We start from the raw sequence: 26686 nt of genomic DNA, 5'->3' as shown, positions 1-26686 counted from the left end.
AAGCCTTAGCCTCCTGAAGAATTCCTTTAGGAAGAGGACTTGCCTTGAAAGCTTGTCCTGAAAAATTGTATGTTAGTGCAAATAAAAAAAGGATCACGGACAGCACTTTTTTGCAAGTGCACTAATACGACTGTAATCAACTCAAGCAATGTTTTTTTTTTAGGATACATGTGGTGTTAATTATTATATACATATATACGGTTTTGTAGTTGTATGTTTGTGCTGCATGTTATTTTTACAAAATTTACCTCATGCCTCGGACATCTGTATGTTGGTAAAAACTGCAATTTACAAACTGACTGTAAGGTATTTTACATACTGTATTTAAAACAATGGGCTCTGTTCATCTAGTTCTAATTGGATATAAAGCATGCTGAAATAAAATGATTACACTTTTTGTGATAATATTGCTAAAGATGCCAAATTAGCATGATTTAAGTGGCATCCCATTTTAATGTGTTATCCCATATTTGATGTTTCCTGTATGGTTCCATATAAATTTTGCCATGTGCCAAATCTGTTCTTAATACTTGTGAAGTTTGTATCTCCGTTACACAAATATCTAAATTTTCTTAAAACTATATATATCACTGCCCAACAATGCTTATGGTGCCAATTTAATGTATATTGTCTTTCCATTTTTTTTACCAGGCTTGTGTTGCCTTCTGCTTCATCACTATACCTTCTCTGACCAGCATCTTTACCCGGCTCAACTTGTACCTTCACTCTGGCCAAGTGGCTCTGGCAAATCAGTGCCTTTCACAAGGTGAGCCCTATAAACCCATGCCTCACTCATGATTGCTACTGGAAACTAGAGTCCGTTTAAGATCGTACAAAGTACATTAGCTCTTTAAATCCTTCCACGTGGTGAGCTCTACAAACCAGTGCTTCTTGCTTAAAGCCTTAACAAACTAATGTATTTAATAGCATGAGCTTTTTAAAGGTAGTAGTTGACAGTATTTTGTTGCAAGCTCTAGGCTGTTGTCTTTTTCCTTCCTTCATTGTGTCATTTGATAAGTCATTGACCTGGGACAAGCATTTGCTTCAACTCTTGGGATATGTTTGTTCCAGCTCTTTCTCATGTAGTGTGCCAGGCTTAAGGATGACATCCCTGGAACATACACCTTCAGAAACAAGTCAGCAGAGGTAGCTACCATATTTATTTAGCAACAAGTGAAAAGTTGGCTAAAGTAAAGTAAAACTAAAGGCAATTTTTTTTTTCATTTTAGATGGCTTGGAGGGGGATTTGACCCCCTCCCTGTTTTTTTTATTGCTGTCTGTGTTCCTGTTAGGGAGATCCCTGTTTACCTTTTTCATTGACAGTGAAAGTAAAAGAAAATACCACATTTTATGTTGTTACATAGGGATTCCCTTCATTTGTAAGGATTTTCTCTCACTTCCTGTTTTGGCTATGGGACAAGAAGTGAAGATAAATTTTCACTATGGGGGACAGATAGCAAAAAAAAATAAAATCTTACAGGAATTATAACCATTCCTTACTCTATCCAACATGGGAAAAAAAAAAAGTTTTGCCTAATAGTTCTATTTGTGTGCCAGAGCCCCCTTACAGTGGCAGGTAACAGAGAAAAACAACACGTGAACAATACGATCAATAAAGATGGCTTAGCCTCATTTATTAAAGTGCAGCCTTACAAAAATTATGAGAAATATATCATATTCCAGTTCAATTCGTTTTCTTCTTTTACGTTTTTACTTTCTTAAACGAAGAATTGACACAAAAAAAGAAGGCATCGGTATATCAAAGTACGGATTTCACATTTTCATTTTGTAGCACAGTTTATTAGGTCAATATGCTAAGCCTTTTGATCAACATTTTAATTAGACAAAGAACAAGAAAACAAGTTAAGATGGACGCGTTTTAACCTGTACAGGTGTCATCTAGTGCCAGTGTTTGGCCTAATAGCCAACCACACCAGTACTAGAATGTTCTAATAGGGGAATGGCGCTGTTCACAGATAATGGAAAAATCAAAAAACGCAAAAACACAACCCACCAGAAAATGGAAATGTGAAAATGTGAATAAAAAATGTGAAAAATTAATGTACAATAAATGTGCAGTGTGCACCAAAGTCCACAGCAAACTATGTGAGAGAATCTGACTAAAATCCTGTAAGTTAATCCATTACGTATATTACATGAAGTGTGAATATGCAAGTCACTACCATAAGTGAAAAGATGCAAAATCATACATGGTACAAGATGGATAAAGATGACATAAAAAGTAATATCAGCATTTAAAAAACCCACTCACGTGCCCAGTACCATAGACAATACATAAAAAATATATGTAAATGGGCCAAATAAACATCTGTGAACTTACTGATATAAATAGTAAAAAATGTTGATAAAAAAAGTGCAATTTGAGGTGAATTAATCAAAAAATGAGAGTAATAGATATGTGCAATCAAACAAGTATTAAATAAGTTGGTGTATGTGATACAATCAAAATCGTCCAATGTAAATTGTCCAGTGAAGGTATATTAGACAGGTATGTAATCCCCAGCGAATTTCAATGTTAGTGTATCCGTGTTTGGCAGGCCCCCTCTTGTGCCCTCACTCACCAGAAAGCCCAACCCCTGCAAGGGTGAAGGGCATGAATAAATCCTGTGGCCGGAATCCTGGAGACCCGGAATCCCCCTCTCAGGTTCAGCGATCCCCTTCCAACTAGATCCACGTTGTTCTTTACATAAGTATCCACCGGAACAAATCCATATGTATGGAGAAACAAGGAATCCTCATAGTGTAAGTCTGTGTCCATGTGTTGTGTGCTAATATTTAGTCTAATATTTAAACCTGATCACCAGTATAGTGTCAATGTTACCCAGAATCAGTGACCTGATCGCCAGCCACACCAGTCATCTGGTACTAGTGTTTGACCCGATAACCAGCCAAACCAGTACAGTGTCCTCTAATAACCATGTTCCCAGAAACAGGTTGGATTCAGATTTCGAGTGATATCCGAGGGCCACTGATAAGAGGGTATAGCTGGCCCTCCTTTACTGGGCCCTGTCCCCATCAGTTCCCCATCAGTTCAACAGGGCACCTGTGGAGCAGGAAGACCAGCTGTACTGTCTTATCACTGGAACCAATCCTCCTGTGGCTCCCCCTGCAACACAGCTGGCTTCTCCTCCTCTCTCTCCTACCGATTGCCCTGCAGGGGGAACAACAGGAGGATTGGTTCCATATCTGTGCCCTCCCCCATCTCCCACCACTCTGATCACCCCCACTACCCTTCCCTCTGATGTTTGGGCCCCCCTCCTCCTCCTCCCCCACAGCACTGCCAGCTTCCCCTCCTGTACCTCCCACTGGCTGCAGCTGGGGATTATTTCAGAATGGAGAGCAGGGGGGCTATAAATGTTATATTTATTGGCCTCTGCCTTTCCTGAATGAACACAGTGATCAATCAAGACCGATTGCTCTTGTGTTCGTTCATAACTGAGGCATAGTAAACTGTATTTACTTTAGTTTGTGAAAGAACTGGAAGCCTCATAGTGCTCCCTATTCATTCATGTCAAATGCAACTAAGGCTGCAGAGAAATGAACTTTGAAATCTCTGTCCTCAGTCTTTCTCTGTTTAGACCCTTGAAATTTCACCACAGCCCCCAAGTCAAACAAAATGTACATCATACATCAATTCCACAAAAAAAAAGTAGAGAAATAACTAGTCTTTACCTGACAGCACCTGACTCTCCACAACCAGAACAGACCCCTATGGGCACTAAGATTGTTGCTGCAATTTAACCTATACAAAAGAAAATTTAGAAAGAAATGGTCTATTCTGGTAGTGGAGCCTGCCATTTCAGCTGTCAATAAACACCTGACAGTTCCTACTGAGGGTGAAGGATTGACTCCTTAAAGTGATTGTAAGGGTTTGTTTTTCTTTTATTCAAAATAACAAATATATCATGTTTACCTCCACTGTGCAGCTCGTTTTGCACAGAGTGGCCTCAAACCTGCTCTTCTGGGGTCCCCCGGTGGCTGTCATGGCTCCTCCCCACATCAGATAACTCCCTCGGGGATACACTTCCCCGAGGGGGTTACCTTGCGGGTGCGCTTCCGAGTCCATCATTTGTGTCCACAGACACGAATGCCGGACTCAGCCCCCCCCCCCCGTGCCTGCGTCATTGGATTTGATTGACAGCAGCGGAAGCCAATGGTTGCGCTGCTATCAATCTAGCCAATCAGGACATGAGACACCGGCTAGAGCTTGGGTGCTTGTCCCCGGCGCAAGAAAAAGAGGGTTCAGGTAAATAAAATGGGGGCACTGGGGGGCTGCTGCACTGCAAGATGTTTTTCACCTCAATGCATAGAATGCATTGAGGTGAAAAACCACAAAGGTTTACAACCCCTTTATGGAGTCTGTTGATAGTCATTTTGAAGCTCTTTTCTGGTACAATGATTTTTATTAAAATATAAAAGAGAGAACAGTTGTACTATTCCCATGCAGAAGATATATGAGCAATAGACACAATGTAGAATTTCATGAGAAAGCTTCAGAAAGGATGTGCTATAGGGTGTAGCGTAGACTATCAAACAACAATCGCCCTACGACCAGGGCCGGATTGAAGACCTTTTAAAGGCCTTATTTACTCTTGCAGGTGCAGCCCTGCAGCTGCTAAATGTTGCCACGTCTATTTGCCAGACTAATGCCAATTGGTTGAGATGCATGAACAGAGACCAGGAACCTGTCTTTGAAGAACCTGCTCTGTTACAAAAATTACAGCAGATGCCTTCAGTCCTAATAGACAAAGTTATAAGGAAATGTTAAAGCGGGGTTCCCATTTAAAAAAAAAAAATTAAAAGTCAGCAGCTACAAATACTGCAGCTGCTGACTTTTAATAATCAGACACCTGTCCCGGGGTCCAGCGATGCGGGGGATCGAAGCCCCGCTCGCCCCCCCCCCTCCGCTCGGCGGCGCCGGCATTTTAACTGTGGGCGCCCGGCTGTGGGCGCGCAATCATCTGGGACCGGTCACGTTTCCCAGATGATTGACAAGAGGGAGGGGGGAGAGGCGATCTCCCTTCCTGCGCCGACGGAAGTGACGTCAGGAGCCCAGGCACCGAAGGAGGCAGACTACGAGGGACCCCCTAGCAACAGGAATTTAGAGGTGAGTAAAAAAAAAAAATTTCTCCTAATTTTTTATTTTTTTTGGGGGGGGTGGAACTCCACTTTAAGTAATCTCTGAGAAAAAAATAAAATGAAACGCACACAAACATACACAGCAATAGTAATTTGAGTGCATCCAGAAAGTATTCACAGGGCTTCACTTTTTCCACATTTTGTTATGGTACAGCCTTATTCCAAAATGGATTACATTCATTATTTTCCTAAAAATTCTACAAACAATACCCCCTAATGACATGAAAGAAGTTTATTTGAAATCTTTGCAAATGTATTGAAAATTAAAAAAAAAATTAAAAAATCACATTTACATGGCCAGGTGATAAGCGGTGCCTGCTTTCCTCCAACCATGATTTTTTTCTCATGGTCGAAGAGTTCTTTCAGGTGTCTTTTGGCAAACTCCAGGTGGGCTGTCATGTGCCTTTTACTGAAAAATGGCTTCTGTCGGGCCAGATTGGTGGAGTGCTAAAGAGATGGTTGTTCTTCTGGAAGGTTCTCCTCTCTCCACAGAAAAAACGCTGGAGCTCTGTCAGAGTGACCATCGGGTTCTTGGTCATCTCCCTGACGAAGACCCTTCGCTCAGTTTGGCTGGGCGGCACGTTCTAGTAAGAGTCCTAGTGGTTCCAAACTTCTTCCAGATACAGATTTACAGATGATGGAGGCCACTGTGCTTGTGTTCATGATTGCACCTTGTTTTTTTGTTGCCCAGTTCCTTGTGGCCAATATATATTTTGGCACTTATGCACTTTGATTTTCTTATATGTATTTATTGTGCTGACGTTTAACTCACATGCATCTATATTCATTTGTGTCATTGTATATATTTTTTACTAGCGTTCATTCACTTATTGTTGATACACATTATTTTGTGTTCCTATTGGGTATATCTATTTCCATTTACTAGTGTTCACTGACTTATTGTCGAAACACATTATAGTGTGTTTAAATTGGTTCACACACATATACCCATTTAGCGCTGCACTTTTTTACATATATTCTCACACAATTTGTCACATTGTAGTGTCAGTCAGCAGCTATCCTTTTCTTTGGTAGCGCGGTAATTTTCCCATAATTATAGAAGAAGAGGGCGACCATAGTAGTTGTGAGGGAACGGGATCCAGAGGACAGGTGGTAAAGCAGGCTTCTGAGAAAACTTTAGTGACCTCTAAGGTAGTAGCAATGTAAAGAGGAAAGTGTTGAGAGTGTATTTGTACAGGGTATGTTAACTGGGATAGATGTCTGTGCAGTGGAGATGCCCACACGAATTGCATTAAAGGGTTTGGTAACCCACATCATGTACTTTCTATAATCTGTTCTGGTGTATGATATGTCCCCCTGTGTGTCTGTTGTATAAAAAAAAAGCCGTAAATACCTTATCTGTAACCGCTTTAGCGGTCACGCGACACGCCGCATCGCTCCCCTCTCTGTGTGACAGATGCAGCGGGAGGGGCTGAGATTCCCCCGCTGACGTCACTCTGGAGGAGAGGAGGAGAGAGCCGGAGAGATGTGGCGCATCATGTGACTGCTGATCAGCGCTCACAGTTAAAGTATATACAGCTTTTTTTTATACAACAGACACACAGGGGGGACAGAGCGGATCATATAAGGTAGGAAATGTTATTAAGGCAGCAGCATCCGGGGGGCGGACCCTGACACAGGAGCCGAAAGGCAGGATGGGGGGATGACACAGGAGCAGAGAGGAGAGACAGCAGGCTGTGGATGACGGAGGCACGTAGACTGACCATGATGTCAGGGCTCAGCAGCCATGATTACCGTGGTCAGTTTACAGAGGGGGAGGGGAGAAACTGGCAGGATCAGCCAGGTTTTTTAGGTGTTACAGGGGTCCAAATGACACAGGACAAGCACTGTGTCATATAACCTGCTTTTAAGGAGCAGGATCCGTTTTTTTTTTTTTTTTGGGTTAACATACACTTTTAATCTTGTTTTTGAAGTGATTGGCAATCTCGTGAGCAGTGAGTGAGTTACTGGGTGCAGATGGTGGTGGAGAAAGTAGAGAGTTAAAAGTAGAGAGGAGACAATGAGGACTAGAGGACAGGTTATTAATGCGTGTGACAAAGTAGGCTTGTTTGTCAGCATGGAGGGAGGAATTGTATTTTAACCGCTTCAGCCCCGGAAGATTTTACCCCCTTCCTGACCAAAGCACTTTTTGCGATTCGGCACTGCATCGCATTAACTGACAATTGCGCGGTTGTGCGACGTTGCACCCAAACAAAATTGACGTCCTTTTTTCCCACAAATAGAGCTTTCTTTTGGTGGTATTTGATTACGGGCGATTTTTATTTTTTGCGCTATAAACAAAGAAAGAGCGACAGTTTTGGAAAAAACGCATTATTTTTTACTTTTTGCTATAATAAATACCCCCCAAAAATATATAAAAAAAACCTATTTTTTTTCCTCAGTTTAGGGCGATATGTATTCTTCTACATATTTTTGGTAAAAAAAAAAACGCAATAAACATATATTGATTGGTTTGCGCAAAAGTGTCTACAAAATAGGGGATAGTTTTATGGCATTTTTATTATTATTTTTTTTTTTACTAGTAATGGCAGTGATCTGCGATTTTTATCGGGACTGTGACATTGTAGTGGACACGTCGGATAATTTTGACACATTTTTGGGACCATTGGCATTTATAAAGCAATCAGTGCTATAAAAATGCATTGATTACTGTAAAAATGTCACTGGCAGGGAAGGGGTTAACACTAGGGGACCATCAAGGGGTTAATTGTGTTCCCTAGTGTGTGTTCTAACTGAAGAGGGGAGTGGACTGTGTAGGGGAAGAGATACATTGCTGTTCATACTCTGTATGAACAGACGATCTGTCACTTCTCCCCTCAGGGAACCAGAAACTGTGTGTTTACACATACAGATCCCGGTTCTCCGTGTGCCCCGAGCGATCGCGGGAGCCCGGTGGTGATCACGACCGCCGGGCACTCGCATCGGCTCCGTGCGGGCGCGCGCCCCTAGTGGACAAAAAGGAAACCAACGTAACATGATGTCGATTTGTGCAGTCGAGCCATGTTGCCGCAGTATAACTGTGACGGCTGGTCGGCAAGCGGTTAAGAAGGCAGATTTATATTGGGTGAATGTATGCTGGGATTTGGTTTTACACCACAATCGCTCCAGTACGTGGCTTTGTCTCTTAAAGCGGAGTTCCAAAGTATAATACATTTTTTTTTTCTAAATGACAAAAATCATGTAATCAAAATGTAATGCCTACGTTTTTTGTGCAAAATATCCCGATGTCCGTTTTAGTATGTAAAAGCAACTTTTAATCCTGAACGTTCTCATCTTGCCTGTGGGCATGTGAAGCCCACAAGCATTTCCTTCTGGGATCAGTGCTGCTGAGCGACCAGCATGCACTGCCCTTTCTCGCGAATGCGCAGTAATACACAGTAGCAGCGCTGTAAAGTATACAGGTTGCCATAACAACGGGCGGCGGCGTTGGAAGTGCCGCCCCATTGTTATGGCAACCTAGCTCTCGGCGCTGCCCACTGTCTCCTGGGAAATGATGACACACATCTACCAGGAGCAGTAGCGAGTGGAGGTGCCGAGGGAAGTGACGTCAGGAGCCCAGGCGCTGAAGGAGGCAGATTTCAAGGGACCACATAGCAACAGGCATAAAAAGGTAAGTAAAAATTCTCCAAATGTTTATTTTTTTAATTGATTTCATGCACATTAATGACATTTTGTTTTTTTTGGGTGGAACTCTACTTTAAGGTTTCTGGTGTCGTCAGTCTGTCAAGGTTGTAATTTTCAGGGCCTGATATTTGGTGTAGGGAGAGGAGCAAGAGCATCCAGTGTAGATGAAAGTGAACTGTTGTAGACAGACATAGCCAGGTCAGGGCAAGACAGGAGTGAGATTTTGTCATGGAGGTGGTCAGTTGCAGAGTAGAAAATTCTGATTAAAGTGGTGAAGGTTTATGTGTGTAATTGTTGTCTGCTTGGAGGGACAGATGATTGGAGACCAAGAAAAGAAGAAAAAAGGGGTTTGGGACTTATATGAGGATGTTGAAATATACCTCCATCCCTGACATTTATATAGAAGCAAGGTTTGGGATTTTGTGTGAAACCAGGGAGGCAACACAACATGATGATGTCTGGTGGGTAAACTATAATTGTGAGTATTTATCTTGCATAGTAACAAAATACATCCAATATAATAAAGTAAAACAATTAAACTTTAATTACATAACATAGTACTTCTAATAACATATAGGCATAGCAACATAGTGTTATCACAATAGTAATATCATTAAAAAACACCAGACTCATTGTTGTGTGTCTCCACAGTAAAAAATTATTAAACTTGGTAGAATCCAAAAGAACATGTAGATATTGTATAAAAGTAATATGGGGGGTATCTGAAGGTTCTGAGCAGACGTGTTGTGGGGAGCTCCTGTCATCCTGATATGCTCCTAGGATGCCCAACCTGGTAATTGCATCAGTGACCAGAGATGGCCACTGCTCACGGGCAGAGTCACTAGCTGTGGACTCAGTTGACTCAGCCAGGGCGGATTGGAGGACGGATCGGGAAGAGTCTGGGGATTACAGCGCGGCTTAGTTTTAGCGTGGAGAGTGAAGAGGGGCTGTCATCCTGTTCTACCTGGCCTCCCGTTTGACCAACTCGATCCCAGCCCAGTTTCTCCATGGTTATAGTGGCAGCATTAACCTGAGCTAGTCTGCTGTGTCCTTTGTTGCTGGCTTTTAGCTCCCGGTTCCCAGTTTTCGGCTTCTGAAGTTCCTGTGGTGGTCAGTTAGTCTCTGCATCACCCTGCATATCCCTGCACTTTCCTGAGCCTGCCCACTTGCTGGTCCATCAGCTGGTAACCATCTGTGGTTTCATAGGGACATGGAAATTGGAAGAGACAGATTATACATTCTCCTGTGGGTGGACGGCTGAGCTTCAGCTCCCGACCCAGTGGTGTGAGCAGCGGCCATCTTGCTACACCCTAAGGTATACTTATGTTTTTGTTTTGTTTTTTGTACTGTGTTATAAAATATTTTTACATTATAACCAAACCCATCAGAGTATTGTAGCCCACAGCGGGTTGCTGGACTGTGATTTTTCAGCTGTAGACATAAGGGGGCCCTGGCCTTGCAGCGCTGTGGCCCAAGGCTTAGAGCCATGTGCGGAGGCTACTTGACTATACTCAGCACAAATTATAGTAATTTATGCCGGTCTCTTAAAAGGTTTTTTTTTTGTTTTTTTTTGTTTTTTTCAATAAACTGCCATATGCAATTCTTAGAAAAGACTTTCTCTGGTTATTAATGTGAGGTGTGCGCTTTGATTTGGACTTCTCCTGTGCTTTTATATATACAGTGGGGACGGAAAGTATTCAGACCCCCTTAAATTTTTCACTCTTAGTTATATTGCAGCCATTTGCTAAAATCATTTAAGTTCATTTTTTTTCCTCATTAATGTACACACAGCACCCCATATTGACAGAAAAACACAGAATTGTTGACATTTTTGCAAATTTATTAAAAAAGAAAAACTGAAATATCACATGGTCCTAAGCATTCAGACCCTTTGCTGTGACACTCATATATTTAACTCAGGTGCTGTCTATTTCTTCTGATCATCCTTGAGATGGTTCTACACCTTCATTTGAGTCCAGCTGTGTTTGATTATACTGAATAGACTTGATTAGGAAAGCCACACACCTGTCTATATAAGACCTTACAGCTCGCAGTGCATGTCAGAGCAAATGAGAATCATGAGGTCAAAGGAACTGCCTGAAGAGCTCAGAGACAGAATTGTGGCAAGGAACAGATCTGGCCAAGGTTATAAAAGGTTCCTAAGAGCACAGTGGCCTCCATAATCCTTAAATGGAAGACGTTTGTGACGACTAGAACCCTTCCTAGAGCTGGCCATCTGGCCAAACTGAGCTATCGGGGGAGAAGAGCCTTGGTGAGAGGTAAAGAAGAACCCAAAGATCACTGTGGCTGAGCTCCAGAGATGCAGTCAGGAGATGGGAGAAAGTTGTAGAAAGTCAACCATCACTGCAACCCTCCACCAGTCGGGGCTTTATGGCAGAGTGGCCAGACGGAAGCCTCTTCTCAGTGCAAGACACATGAAAGCCCGCATGGAGTTTGCTAAAAAAACACCTGAAGGAATCCAAGATGGTGAGAAATAAGATTCTCTAGTCTGATGAGACCAAGATAGAACTTTTTGGCCCTAATTCTAAGCGGTATGTGTGGAGAAAACCAGGCACTGCTCATCACTTGTCCAATACAGTCCCAACAGTGAAGCATGGTGGTGGCAGAATCATGCTGTGGGGGTGTTTTTCAGCTGCAGGGACAGGACGACTGGTTGCAATCGAGGGAAAGATGAATGTGGCCAAGTACAGGGATATCCTGGACGAAAACCTTCTCCAGAGTGCTCAGGACCTCAGAGTGGGCCGAGGGTTTACCTTCCAACAAGACAGTGACCCTAAGCACACAGCAAAAATAACGAAGGAGTGGCTTCACAACAACTTCGTGACTGTTCTTGAATGGCCCAGACAGAGCCCTGACTTAAACCCAATTGAGCATCTCTGGAGAGACCTAAAAATGTCTGTCCACCAACTTTTACCATCCAACCTGACAGAACTAGAGAGGATCTGCAAGGAGGAATAGCAGAGGATCCCCAAATCCAGGTGTGAAAAACTTGTTGCATCTTTCCCAAAAAGACTCATGGCTGTATTAGATCAAAAGAATGCTTCTACTAAATACTGAGCAAAGGGTCTGAATACTTAGGACCATGTGATATTTCAGTTTTTCTTTTTTAATAAATCTGCAAAAATGTCAACAACTCTGTGTTATTCTGTCAATATGGGGTGCTGTGTGTACATTAATGAGGAAAAAAATGAACTTAAATGATTTTAGCAAATGGCTGCAATATAACAAAGAGTGAAAAATGAATGAATACTTTCCGTTCCCACTGTGTGTATGTGTGTGTGTGTGTGTGTGTATATATATATATATATATATATATATATGTATGTATGTATGTATGTATGTATGTGTATATATATATATAAATAAAATTAATTGTGCCCGTGCTAAAAAAATATATGAACTGAAAAAAATGTATATAAATATATATAAACTGAGTGAGAAATATATGTGCAGAAATATTAAACCATAATTAGTATGCTAATGAGAACATACATATATAAATATATAATGTGCAATCCTTATATATAAAATTCACAAAGTGCATCCACATAAAAGTGCAATACTTCTATAAAATGCTGAAAGTGCATCATGCATGAGTATAAACCTAAATTAATAAGTGCAAATCCTGTGACAATCAAGTGTCCAAACAAAATCCGATCAGCAGCTCCAAACTGAAGCAAGAAAGTGTAAGAAAACAGTGTCCATAAATAAAGTGTTCATCATGCTTCTCCTGATAAGTGTCCAAATCACAACAAGCTGGATGTGCTCTCCCGCGATCCCCCACTTGTGCTTGCGCTCACCTCTATTCGTGTGACACGGTAGTTAAACAGTGTCAAACACGCATTGGGGCCACTCCTGGGCTCACTCAGGATGCTATGATGTATATCCAATCCTCACAGGTAAAGCCAAAGCATCATTCATAAAAGAGAAAAAGAAACCTCCATGGTGTAATATAGTAAGGGATTTATTTAAAGTAAAAGAAGTTCCTCCAGGAGGGTACTCACAGTATGCGGGTGGTGCAGTGCACCAAACTATACAGGTGTGTTTTGTTTAGCAGCGGCTCGTATGACGTGCGGTGTGGTGTATATTAACCTCCTTCCCTGCTGACAGCTCCGTCCTACCCCTCCCCGACGCGTATTCGGCACAGGGATCACGTGCCTTCCTCTGGGGGATATCATTGGACGGACTCTCAATGTGAATTTTATATGCTGACGGCGGCCATTTTGCCGAGGACCGCCGACAGCACTAGTGTAAAACTACAGCTGAAATGAGCGGCCGGTGGCCATTTTGCCTAGGACCAACAATCTATATTGTAATAGGCTCCAGCTGTGTGTAATATTATAATGAAGAGCCATGTTTGACATCTTCCATCATCCAATAGAGCTATGTTGGCGGCCATTTTGCCTAGGTCCGCAGACAGCTCTAGTGATGGGCTACATTGTTGAACAGCTAATTAAATAAATCGGCCAATAGAGCTATGTCGGCGGCCATTTTGCCTAGGTCCGCAGACAGCTCTAGTGCTGGGCTACATTGATGAGCAGCTAATTAAATAAACCAGCAACTGACAGCGCTGAAAATTTAGATCCATCACAAAACAAACGGCCATGAATACCATAACAGACAGTGATGGTATATGAAAATGATCCTATATAATTGTATTTGATAAACAAGGAAAGAGCTGTGCATCCAGGAGTCACCACACCACACTTCATATACAATATGAAAGAGCCTGACCAAATTAAAATAAATCTGAATTGCCTTTAAAGAACACATGCAAAATAATAAAACATAAATACCATACAATAAAATGAAGAATCTACTCAGATGACCCTATAATCCTCCTAAACGGAGTATTCTATGAAACCCCCCTTTCAAAGGAGATCTGTATCCCTGGCCCCTATTATAGAGTAAAATAAATTTTAATATAAGATGTTAAAATCAATATTACACCCCTAAACCCCATGTCATATCAGTGAACACTTCATTTTATTGTATGGTATTTATGTTTTATTATTTTGCATGTGTTCTTTAGTATAAGCTGAGGAAAACGTATTGACTCGAGTATATGCCGGGGGTGAGAAATGCAGCAGCTACTGTAAGTGGAAACGAGGGTCAATAATGCCCATCTGCAGCTGCATACCTCACTGTGTCTATTGCATACCTCACTGTGTCTATTGCATACCTCACTGTGTATTGCATACCTCACTGTGTCTATTGCATACCTCACTGTGTCTATTGCATACCTCACTGTGTCCATTGCAGCCTCCCTGTCCATTGCAGCCTCCCAGTGCAGATCTGCCTACCTAACTGTGTCCATTGCAGCCTACCTGTGCCGATCTGCAACCTCTCTGTGTACTCTCTGTGTTCATTTCAGCCTTCCTGTGCCGATCTGCAAGCTCTCTGTGTCCATTGCAGCCTTCCTGTGCCGATCTGCAAGCTCTGTGTGGGGGATTGCCGTTTAAATGTAGCGGTGAGCGGTCGGGATGTCCCCCTGATCGTTCTGCATACCTGATCAGCGTGTCATGCAGGTCAGACGGTGGCCATTCCAGTGTACAAAAGCCGCGCCTCTTCCTAGTCCTCGTCACTCAGTTTCCCAGCAGTCAGTGTTCAGCCTATCACGGACATCCTCTCATCCACGTCCGTGGGATGAGGATGAGAGGACGTCCGTGATAGGCTGGAAACTGAGTGTTCTGCCTATCACAGACGAGGACGAGGAGGCGGCGCGGCTTTTGTACACTGGAATGGCCGCAGTCTGTCTGCATGACACGCTGATCAGGTAGGCAGACGGCAGTAACTCGAGTGTAAGCTGGGGGGGCAATTTCAGCACAAAAAAAGTGCTGAAAAACTCGTCTCACCTCAACATTTATACTGTCATAATAGGATTCTAAATACTATCCCTATCTTCTGGGGGAACCCATTTTTTATTTTTTTTTTTTTTTTTTTTTTTTTGCGGGGTTAGATGTCTCAGCCTCAAGCTCGCTCAGTGACAACAAGTAAGTCAGTATCAGACTCAATTCTTGCAATAGTTATTGTCCCTACGAGGAAAGGAAAAATAGCAAAAATGGATATGACTGCTATCTCACAGCTGCCCATTGAAGTACCGGCTAGTTTTGTAGAGGATTCCTCTTCAGCTGCAGTAATTTTAGCAGCCATTATGGAGTGCAAAGTGACTCTTAAGGGGCAAATGGATCTTATAGCTTTGGATGTCTCTCAGATCCATCAGGACCTGGATGAGTTCAAAGCTAGGGTCTCTGAGGTGGAAAGCGGGGTCTCCGGGTTTGAAGACTGCAATCGAAACACCCAATACGAGGACAATATGCGACCGGTCTAAACTATGCGGCATGTTCACCAATGCCAGGAGCATGGCGGACAAGATGGGTGAACTAGAGATACTGTTGCATAAGGAGGATTTGGATTTTGTGGGAATTTCAGAGACCTGGTTCAACAGCTCTCATGATTGGCTTGCAAACATTCAAGGGTATACCCTATACCGCAAGGATAGAGAGGGTAAAAAAGGGGGAGGGGTATGCCTATATATCAAGAATAATGTACAAGTGAATGTGAGAGATGACATCACTGAGGGAGCTAGAGAGGAGGTAGAATCCTTATGGGTAGAGCTCCAAAGGGATGAAGCTAAGGGGAAAATAATACTGGGAGTATGCTATAGGCCCCCTAACCTGAGGGTGGAAGTGGAGACGGATCTCCTATCACAAATTGGATTAGCAGCAAGGATGGGAAGTGTTATCATAATGGGGGGTTTTAATTATCCAGACATACAGTAGACTGGGCGGAAGGAACCACGCATTCATTTAAGGCTCGCCAGCTCCTTAATGTCTTGCAGGACAATTTCATGGGTCAGATGGTAGACGCACCAACTAGAAATAAAACATTACTGGATCTACTGATTACCAACAATACAGACCTGATCATGGATGTGGAAATACGGAGCAATTTAGGTAACAGCGATCACAGGTCAATTAGTTTCAGTACAAATCACACAAATAGGAAACATAAAGGGAATACAAAGACACTGAATTTCAAAAGAGCTAACTTCAGTAAACTACAAACCTTGCTAAAAGGCATAAATTGGGATAAAATATTAGGAACAAAGAATACAGAGGAGAGATGGGTTTGCTTTAAGAGCATATTAAATAAGGGCATTAGCCAATGTATCCCATTGGGTAATAAATTTAAAAGAGCGAACAAAAATCCTGGATGGCTTAACTTCAGTGTGAAAATGCATATAAAAGCAAAGGAGAAGGCCTTCAAAAAATACAAGTTTGAGGGATCATCCTCAGCATTCAGACTTTATAAAGAATGCAACAAGAAATATAAGGGTGCAATTAGGACGGCTAAGATAGAACATGAAAGACACATAGCGGAGGAGAGCAAAAAAAATCCCAAGAAATTCTTTAAGTATGTAAACAGTAAAAAAGGGAGGACAGACCATATTGGCCCCATAAAGAATGAGGAAGGACATCTGGTTACAAAGGATGGGGAGATGGCGAAGGTATTGAATTTATTCTTCTCCTCAGTCTTCACGAGTGAATCGGGGGGCTTCAGTAACCAAAACTGCAGTGTTTATCCTCATGACACAACACAGGAAGCACCTCCATGGTTAACAGAGGACAGAATTAAAATTAGACTTGAGAAACTTAACATTAATAAATCACTGGGACCAGATGGCTTGCATCCGAGGGTACTTGGGGAACTCAGTCAAGTGATTGCCAGACCGTTGTTCCTAATTTTTACAGATAGTCTACTGACTGGAATGGTACCAGCTGATTGGAGAAAAGCCAATGTAGCACCAATATTTAAAAAGGGCCCAAAATACATCCCTGGGAATTACAGACCAGTTAGCCTAACATCAATAGTATGTAAACTCTTGGAGGGGATGATAAGGGACTATATACAAGATTTAGTAATAAGAACAGTATCATTAGCAGTAATCAGCATGGATTCATGAAGAATCGTTCTTGCCAAACCAATCTATTAACCTTCTATGAGGAGGTAAGTTGCCATCTAGATAAAGGAAGGCCCGTAGACGTGGTGTATCTGGATTTTGCAAAAGCATTTGACACAGTTCCCCATAAACGTTTACTGTACAAAATAAGGTCCGTTGGCATGGACCATAGGGTGAGTACATGGATTGAAAATTGGCTACAAGGGCAAGTTCAGAGGGTGGTGATAAATGGGGAGTACTCGGAATGGTCAGGGGTGGGTAGTGGGGTTCCCCAGGGTTCTGTGCTGGGACCAATCCTATTTAATTTGTTCATAAACGACCTGGAGGATGGGATAAACTGTTCAATCTCTGTATTTGCAGACGATACTAAGCTAAGCAGGGCAATAACTTCTCCGCAGGATGTGGAAACCTTGCAAAAAGACCTGAACAAATTAATGGGGTGGGCGACTACATGGCAAATGAGGTTCAATGTAGAAAAATGTAAAATAATGCATTTGGGTGGCAAAAATATGAATGCAATCTATACACTGGGGGGAGAACCTCTGGGGGAATCTAGGATGGAAAAGGACCTGGGGGTCCTAGTAGATGATAGGCTCAGCAATGGCATGCAATGCCAAGCTGCTGCTAACAAAGCAAACAGAATATTGGCATGCATTAAAAGGGGGATCAACGCCAGAGATAAAACGATAACTCTCCCACTCTACAAGGCTCTGGTCCGGCCGCACCTGGAGTATGCTGTCCAGTTCTGGGCACCAGTCCTCAGGAAGGATGTACTGGAAATGAAGCGAGTACAAAGACGGGCAACAAAGCTAATAAAGGGTCTGGAGGATCTTAGTTATGAGGAAAGGTTGCCAGCACTGAACTTATTCTCTCTGGAGAAGAGACGCTTGAGAGAGGATATGATTTCAATTTACAAATACTGTACTGGTAACCCCACAATAGGGATAAAACTTTTTCACAGAAGAGAGTTTAATAAGACTCGTTGCCACTCATTACAATTAGAAGAAAACAGGTTTAACCTTAAACTACGTAGAGGGTTCTTTACTGTAAGAGAGGCAAGGATGTGGAATTCCCTTCCACAGGCGGTGGTCTCAGCGGGGAGCATTGATAGCTTCAAGAAACTATTAGATAATAACCTGAATGACCGCAACATACAGGGACATACAATGTAATACTGACACATAATCACACACATAGGTTGGACTTGATGGACTTGTGTCTTTTTTCAACCTCACCTACTATGTAACCCAATCGGATTCTAAAGATCTGCGGGCTCTACAGCTACAAGTTAAACGGTTGCAGGAACTGGCTATTGACACCGAAAGTCGTCTTAGACGGAATAATATTCGTATCCTGGGCTAACCTGAAAGGGCTGAGGGGACCAAACCAACAGAATTTGTTGAGCAATTACTTATTACTGTTTTGGGCTTGGAGAGTGTGCCACCCACCTTTTGTGGTGGAGCGGGCACATAGAATTCCATCAAAACCACCTACACCTGGGGCCCCCCTAGACCTCCTTTATTACGACTACTGAATTATCGAGATAGAGACAGGGTCCTGGCGGCTGCTAGGGCTAAACTAGATATACCTTATGAAAACACTAAGTTATTATTTTTTCCAGACTATTCTCAAGAAGTTCAGCAACGCTGCAAGTCCTATACGGGGATCCGTAAGAGACTACGAGAAAAGAGTATATAGTTTAGCCTCCTCTATCCTAGCAGATTGCGTATTATAGATGGTGGACATATTTTTTTGATACCCCGGCTGCTGCCTCCAACTGACTGGATGCACGCTAACTGAATTATTATCCTTTATTAGGAGCTCTAACAAGTACTCCCTCGGATTTACTGAGCTACCCCAAGTACCAACTACAGCCTCTCCCTTCCTGCCCCAGAATACAGATCTGGGGTGGTAGGAATGAGGTTGTTTGGTGGGGGTTACCCATCCCTCCTCGCCCCTCCTTTATTTATTTTTTTTAGTGTTTTGCTATGTTTTGTTTTGTTTTTTGGCAAACAGGTCAAGTAGACCTTGGTTGCCTATTTTGGGATAAGGCCATCTCTATGCCTCCTTGTTTTTTGTTTTTTTTTTTCTAGATGGCGTTAGTGAAAGGCGGGGAGGGCGTTTCAACACCCGAGGGGTGTGTTTTTGGTTATTTGTTTATACACACTGTGTCTCCTTCATTTTTTCAAAATTTGTTTATTCAAATGTTTGCTGCTCTAAGGATCCATCACTTTGCAATGTAATCTATCATTCAAGTACCATGATTTTCAGGAGAAACTCCTGGTGGGATCACACAGATCCCAGTCTGGGGTGTACACGGTGGAACAATTCCCCATCTCACACGGAGGTGAGACTTCTGCTAGAATTAATCTATTATTAAGCCCCCATGGTCACACAGACACAATTTACTTAATAATAGCAGGAACTGACAACACAACCACACAGGCCGATCCAGATGCACAAATTGAACAGGGACACCTCAGTCACACAAACCAAGGATAGGTAGGGGGGTCTACAGTCACAGTGACTGCTAAAAAGGAAACTCTGGATTTAAAATGTTAAAAAAACACTCCTTTATAAATGGAACAGCCCACTTATATGCAAGATACATGGCAACACATAAAAAGATCAATGCGGTGCATTAACTAAAAATATCAACAGGAGAAGATAATAGGATCTGTGAGAGAGTATAGAATCTGACAGTTATGCTTCCCTAAAAAAAAGTCTTCCACATCATTTTATAGGCACTGTTTGCAGAATAGACAAGACAGTTCCTGCTCATGGCGTGACTTTATGGAGAGCCACACAGAAGAGAAAAAGAAGACAGGTTTTCATTCAAAACTGGTACTAAGGTTTCAAGCAGTGCTGTTTTTTTAAGCAGCCCATCACCCTCGGCAATAAGCCAGGGCCTCACCACACATAGTACCTTCTCAGCCACATCTTATGAATGATACCTTGAGGAATCAGTCACAGGAACGGCTGAAATCCTTCTTAGCCATTCATTGCACCTGAGATAGGGCAAGTCATTCAGCAGAACACACTCATGCAAAGGACAGTAATAAGTAACAGTATGGAAAGTAAAAAGAAAAGAAAATTTAAAAAAAAATCAACAGCCAAGGTTCTTGAAAGAGTACCTTTCTACGACAGAAATAAGCACAGCACAAGGGGAAATCACAGTAAGCAGAAAGTTAGCTTGCCTTTGCCAGCAGAAGTTAATTCCCAGGTTGTCATGTTCTGTTTCTTATGCCGCATAAACACTATCGGAATTTCGGCGCGCAAAAGACCGATGACAGTTTTTCGTCGGAAAATGTAACCGTGTGTATGCTCCATCGGTCTTTTGCTGGCGGAATTCCATCCAGCAAAAGATTGAGAGCATGCTCTCAATTTTTCGGTCAGGAAAAGTTCCTATCCGAAAATGCGATCGTCTGTGGCAATTCCGACGTGCAAAATCACTACACATGCTCGGAAACAATTCGACGCATGCTCAGAAGCATTGAACTTCATTTTCTCAGCTCGTCGTAGTGTTGTACGTCACCGCGTTCTTGACGGTCGTAATTTCAGCAAACGTTTGCATGACCGTGTGTATGCAAGGCAAACTTGAGCGGAATCCTGTCGGAAAAGCCGTCATATCTTTTTCCGACGAGAAATCCGCCCGTGTGTACGCGACATTAGTGATGTCTGCGGAGATTCTCTTTCCGGCACAAAGGACCATTTTGTAGGGGAAATCTCAAAACTCATGGGTTTCAATAACATTTTGATTGTTGAAGCCGGATTGAAAAATAGATGTATGAGGGGCAGGAGGCGGAGCCTAGCGGAGCAGACATGCATTGTTAGAGCTCCACACCGCTGAGTAGAGAAGAGAAGGACAAAGCGGAGCCTGCAGGCTCAAAAGGTATCCATTTGAATCTTTTTGCCCCAGGGAACAAACTGTGAAAGTTTGGGCAGGAAATATGGTACTGGGAAGAAACCGTGGCAGAAATAAAAATCACCTCACAAAGAGCTCCACAGGCACTCACTGCAGCTGAAGCAGCTCCAGTCACCTCACAAGATACAGCATCAGGGCGCTCTCACATACAGAAAATGTCACAGCAAGACTCTCCATTTGAGTCAGATACAGAACAAATCCTCTCACAAACTTCTCCACAAGCCTGCTCAGTATCCCCAGTAATATTATTACAATTTGAAAAGATGCTTCATAAGGCTTTAAAACAAACCTCAGACCAAATAACAAACAGCCTAACCAAAGAAATAAGAGAGCTGGGAAACCGCACCGCAGCCTTAGAAATAAAAATGGATGAAATTGAAATTACAACCCAAGAAAATATAACAGAATTGGAACAATTAAAAAAAGAGAATTTAATACTTCAAACTAAGCTCGAAGATTACGAAAATAGAGCCAGACGTTCAAACTTGCGCATAAGGGGAATACCTGAAACTGTGACAGACCTGCAATCTACTATTACTGCTCTATTACAAGAACTAAAGCCAGATATCCCTATTGAACGTTTAGAACTGGACAGAGTACACAGAGCCCTCACAGCCAAAAAGAAAGATGGACCCCCACGTGATATAATCACAAAATTTCATTATTACAGAACGAAAGAACAAATACTAATTGCTGCAAGAGAAAAAAAGAAACTTAATTTTCAAGGACACAATTATCAAATTTTTGCTGACCTATCCCAACTTACTATTACTAAAAGACGATCCATGAAACCCCAACTAATGGAACTGCAACGCCATAACATTATGTATCAATGGGGCTTCCCCTTTTCAGTCAGATTTAACTACCAAGGTACAATTTACAGAAGCAGATCAGCAGATGAACTACAACAAACCCTTTTAAAATTAAATCTGACAGAACCCACAAGCAGCAACACTCCCACACGCAGAAGAATGGCATCATCTTCACCTTCAGGCAGCACCCAGAAAATTTCAGAACAAAATGGGAATCATCATTCTCACAAAAGAGGCCGTTATGCCACATCATCCATGGACCAAGAAGATTCAATGGACTGACATCCTAATTCCTGATATCTCTTCATTTATTATACTAAGAGATGGTTCTCTATAAAAAAACTATATTTATAACTGAATGTAACTGCATTCTGATAGTCACACACTGTGTGGGATCATGTTACATTCCAGTTATATTTCTTATTACTTCTGATTCATATAGCCTTAGAATATATAAGTGAAATAAGGAAATTCTTGTTCAGTTATATATTATCAGGTAATAACAATAGATTTATTACTTTTTAGGACAAATATGTTCAATAATCCAGAAGTAATGGAAGCCTTTTCTTTCTTTTCTTAAAACAAATATATTATTACCTAACTAGTTCCTAGAATTATGTTTTTGTTTATTCTAATCTGAAGCAATACAACCTCAATTTTATGAGTTAACATATCTAAACAGTTACATATGAATAAAATATGTAATTGTTTACTCTAAAAGGGTTAAAATCCCCAAATAATTCAAACTATCTTCATCAATACCAAAGTTATTAACAGTACCTTTCTAACTGAATTATTTAGCCTAGGGCAAGACTAACCATATACAACCACCCTGGAATAAATAATTTCAACAAAAACTATATTCTGCACTCCAATTAATGAAACATCATTTTGATGTCTTTTGACATAGCACTTCTCTCCTGTAAGCGGAAGATCCGTGTACCCCCATTAGCCCTCCTCATTCTCCCAACAATATTATGTGGGAGTGTGACGAAGGCACTTATTCCCCTGAGAGAGATATTTATTCTCTTTCACGGGTAAATTGTGATTACTTGCAAAAAATAATTTATACAATGTATCATCTATTCTCATATGTTTTTTGTTTACTCTTTACTCCAGAATTCACTGGTTCCTTTTCTATCTATTCATCTCTTCAGTCCACACAGATTGATCTGCACAGTCAGCTCTGCATAACAAAAAGTAAGTCAAAACTATTTGATCTATTGCCATGGCACCACTGAATATACTTTCCCTGAATGTTCAGGGAATAAATGTCCCTCAAAAAAGGACCAAAGCCTTCCGTACTTTCCATAACAAGAAGGCTCACATAGTATGCCTCCAAGAAACACACTTCACCAAAGATTCTACTCCAAAATATATTTCTCCTTTTTATCAACAAATTTACACGGCTTCTGCCTGTACCAAGCAAAGGGGAACTCTAATTGCATTTCACCGATCCACACCATTCACCTTATCATCAGAAATTAAAGACCCAGAAGGTAGATACCTGATACTTATGGGTTATATAATGAATACAGCAATCACGGTGATTTCCTACTACGCCCCTAACAAACAACCTACATCATTCCTCTCACATATATTACAAGTGATTAATACACACAAAATAGGAACAGTGATAATGTGTGGGGATTCGAACCAGGTCCTCCTCCCATTTCTAGATAAATCACCTTTTACACCATCCAAAATAACCTCTAGATTACCTTTTTCTCAACTTCTTTCCAAATACAATCTGGTAGATTCATGGAGAGAAAGTAACCCAATGAAAAAGAAATTCACTTATTTCTCGCACCCTCATCAAACCTTCACCAGAATAGATCATATTTTTCTAACAATAGGAATGATACCAGAAATTATTGCATCAGATATAATTCCGATTCCGTGGTCTGACCATAATGCAGTATACACTACTATAGCCTCAGCCATACCAAAAGCGCATGACCCAACGTGGTACTTACCGGACATAATGCTCAAACACCCACTACATCAGACGGCCATTGAACAAGCTTTAAAGGAATACTTATCAATTAATAATACAACAGACATCTCCCCAATAACACTGTGGGAAGCTCATAAGCCTGTCTTGCCTGGTACAATACAAAGACAAATGGCACTATTTAAACGGAACGCAAAAATCTAGCAAAAAAACTAGAACTCAATTTTAATGCAGCCTACATATCATTTCAAGATAATCCATCTCAGAGTACAAAATCTCATCTGGAAAAATCTAGATTGGAATACAATCTATTTCTCACTGAGTCAGTTGATAAATCCCTCAAACGCTCCAAACACAATTTCTACATGAATACAAACAAACCAGGTACATATTTGGCTCGGGCATTAAATTCAACTAACAAATCTTTCAAACCAATACGTTTGAAATTATCAAAAAATGTTTACACTTGTAATCCAGTTAAAATAGTCCATAAATTTCACTCACATCTCGCAACTTTATACAAGACAAACAATGAATTTAATCCTACAGAGGCTGAATCCTTCTTCTCAAAAATAACCTTACCTGAGTTATCTCAGAATCAAAAAAGCAGTTTGGATGAGCCTATAACTATAGATGAAGTTGCTAACGCCATAAAAGACCTAAAACTTAACAAAAGACCAGGCCCAGACGGCTACTCGGCTTTATACTATAAAACATTCTCAGAAATACTCTCTCCCATTCTCACTGAAACTTTTAACAAACTTCTAGATGGACATTCTTTTCGGCAAGAAACACTAATGGCAATTGTTTGTATGATCCCAAAACCCCTTTCTGATGATACTTCCTGTGTGAATTATCGGCCTATCTCTCTGTTAAACCTCGATATTAAATTATTAGCAAAAATAATAGCAAAACGCCTTAATAGCATTATAGGAAAATTAATACATAGAGATCAAGTAGGCTTCATGCCAAATAGACAGGCAGGCGATAATATACGCAGGGCAGTGTTATTGGCACATATTGCTAAAAAACGGAAAATCCCTTTATGTTTTCTATCTCTCGATATTAAGAGGGCATTTGACACAGTATCCTGGCAATATATGCAATATTCATTACAAAAATGGGGTTTTGGACCCCACTTTTTAACATGGATCAAAGCATTATATAATAAACCCAAAGCCTATACAAAATATGCTGGATACAAATCTGAAGCCTTTAATATCGAAAGAGGTACCCGACAGGGTTGCCCATTATCTCCCTTATTATTTGCCCTTATACTCGAACCCATGGCCCAATACATCAGAACAAACCAAACTATAACTGGCATTGAAGTAGGAGGTATTACACACAAATTATGTATATTTGCAGACGATATATTACTTTTTCTATCCTCACCACAGGTCTCTGGTCCTAACTTAATACCAGCTCTTGATGGATTTGCAGCCCTATCCGGCCTTATGATTAATCCTAAGAAATGCCTAGTGCTTAATATTTCACTCACAAACATGGAATTGATCCCGGCTAGGGCTGCACTCCCATTCACATGGGCAGAAAAATCAATCCCATATCTTGGAATTTATTTAACAGCATCTCATTCTGACTTATTCTCAACCAATTATCCTCCTGTATTAAGACAGATCACAAATCTAATAAAACAATGGTCGCAACTTCCTTTATCCTGGATGGGGAAGATTAATGCAATCAAAATGACTATTCTACCCAAATTGCTTTATCTATTCAGAGTCCTCCCTATTCCAATTCCTTCCTATTTTTTGAGAATAGTACAAAAAAGAGCAACTTCGTTTATATGGGGCTCTTCTAAACCACGTATACCTATACACACACTACATCTTCCCAAAAATAAAGGAGGCCTGGGATACCCTAATTTTACTAACTACTACAGAGCAGCACATTTGGCCAGTCTGTCCAAATACCATGCAAAACAGGAAATCCCATTATGGATATTTATAGAGGCTTCAGAAAATGACCCTCTATTAATATCAAATTTATTATGGCTTGATCCTAAAGACCGCTTTAAAATTCATAATCCCATAACTAAACACTTCTTATCTCTCTGGGATAAACTAAAAACCAAATATCAGTTACAATTTCCACACAATCCTCTCCTTTCTTTTATCAGAAATCCGGCCTTTTATCCGGCATGGATCTACCCAAATTCTTTTAAAGCTTGGACAACATCAGGCATTCAGACACTAAATGACTTCATAGCATCTAAATCATTCCTTTCATTCCCATCGCTTAGAGAAAAATATGATTTACCAAACTCTGAGATATTTAGATATCTCCAAATCAAAAATTTCTATACACCATTCCTAAAGGGGGATACACCATTATCCCAATTATCCATTTTTGAATCAATCTGTACAAAAGATCCATTTGCTAAAGGTACAATTTCATCACTTTATAATCAATTATATGGAGTAGCAAATCTTAATAGACCCTCTTACGTTCAGAGGTGGGAGGAGGACCTGGGACGAACTTTAGAAGACAGGGACTGGTCTAACATATGGCACACATCAAAGTCATCTTCACCCAACATCTTAGCACTGGAGACAAATTATAAAGTCCTAACTCGCTGGTACCTTGTACCCGCTAGAGTGGCAAAATATTCACCTAATACCTCAGCTCTTTGTTTTCGAGGATGCCCAGAAATAGGCACATATTTACACATATGGTGGACGTGCCCAGTAATCCAAACCTTCTGGAAGGAAGTCTTCGTGATTGCATCTAAAATATTTAAAAAAATAATACAACCAGATCCATATTTAACTTTACTTAATCTAAAACCGGAATGGTTAACACTCTCTCAATTCAAACTTATGATCCAACTAATAACGGCTGCAAAACAAACAGTGGCCAAGGCATGGAAATCTCCTACATTGGTACTAGCAGAAACAATTCGCAGAATGAATAATACAATGTCCCATGCTAAGATGGTAGCCATCGATCAAAATCAAATTCCAAAATTTGAAAAACTTTGGCATCCTTGGATAAAACAACAGTTCCTGTCAAACTTCAATGACTCTGTCCTGTTGCCATGGTAACAGATTAAATGACTTACAGAGACACCCATTCTAAGGCTTCAAAAGAGAACTAAAAAGAATAATAAACTGACGAGCGGGACAACCTTGTGGACCATACCTCTACCTTTCAACCCTTTTTCTTCTTTCTCTTTCCTTTTCTCC

General features: G+C 41.1%; 1 protein-coding gene across 10 annotated transcripts in view; it reads left to right on the top strand.

Annotated features, from left to right (window-relative positions):
• VPS35L (VPS35 endosomal protein sorting factor like) overlaps positions 1-26686 on the top strand; it is a 1435757-nt gene that overhangs the window by 1143597 nt on the left and 265474 nt on the right. For all 10 annotated transcript variants that reach the window (XM_073591197.1, XM_073591205.1, XM_073591203.1 and 7 more), the window contains one exon: positions 652-766. In XM_073591197.1, the coding sequence (XP_073447298.1) occupies positions 652-766 (115 nt within the window). The remainder of the gene's footprint in view (positions 1-651; positions 767-26686) is intronic.

Source organism: Aquarana catesbeiana, linkage group LG06, assembly GCF_042186555.1.
Source record: "Aquarana catesbeiana isolate 2022-GZ linkage group LG06, ASM4218655v1, whole genome shotgun sequence".
NCBI lineage: Eukaryota > Metazoa > Chordata > Amphibia > Anura > Ranidae > Aquarana > Aquarana catesbeiana.
The sequence above is the reverse complement of the archived record's forward strand: the minus strand, read 5'-3'. Positions and strand labels throughout refer to the sequence as shown.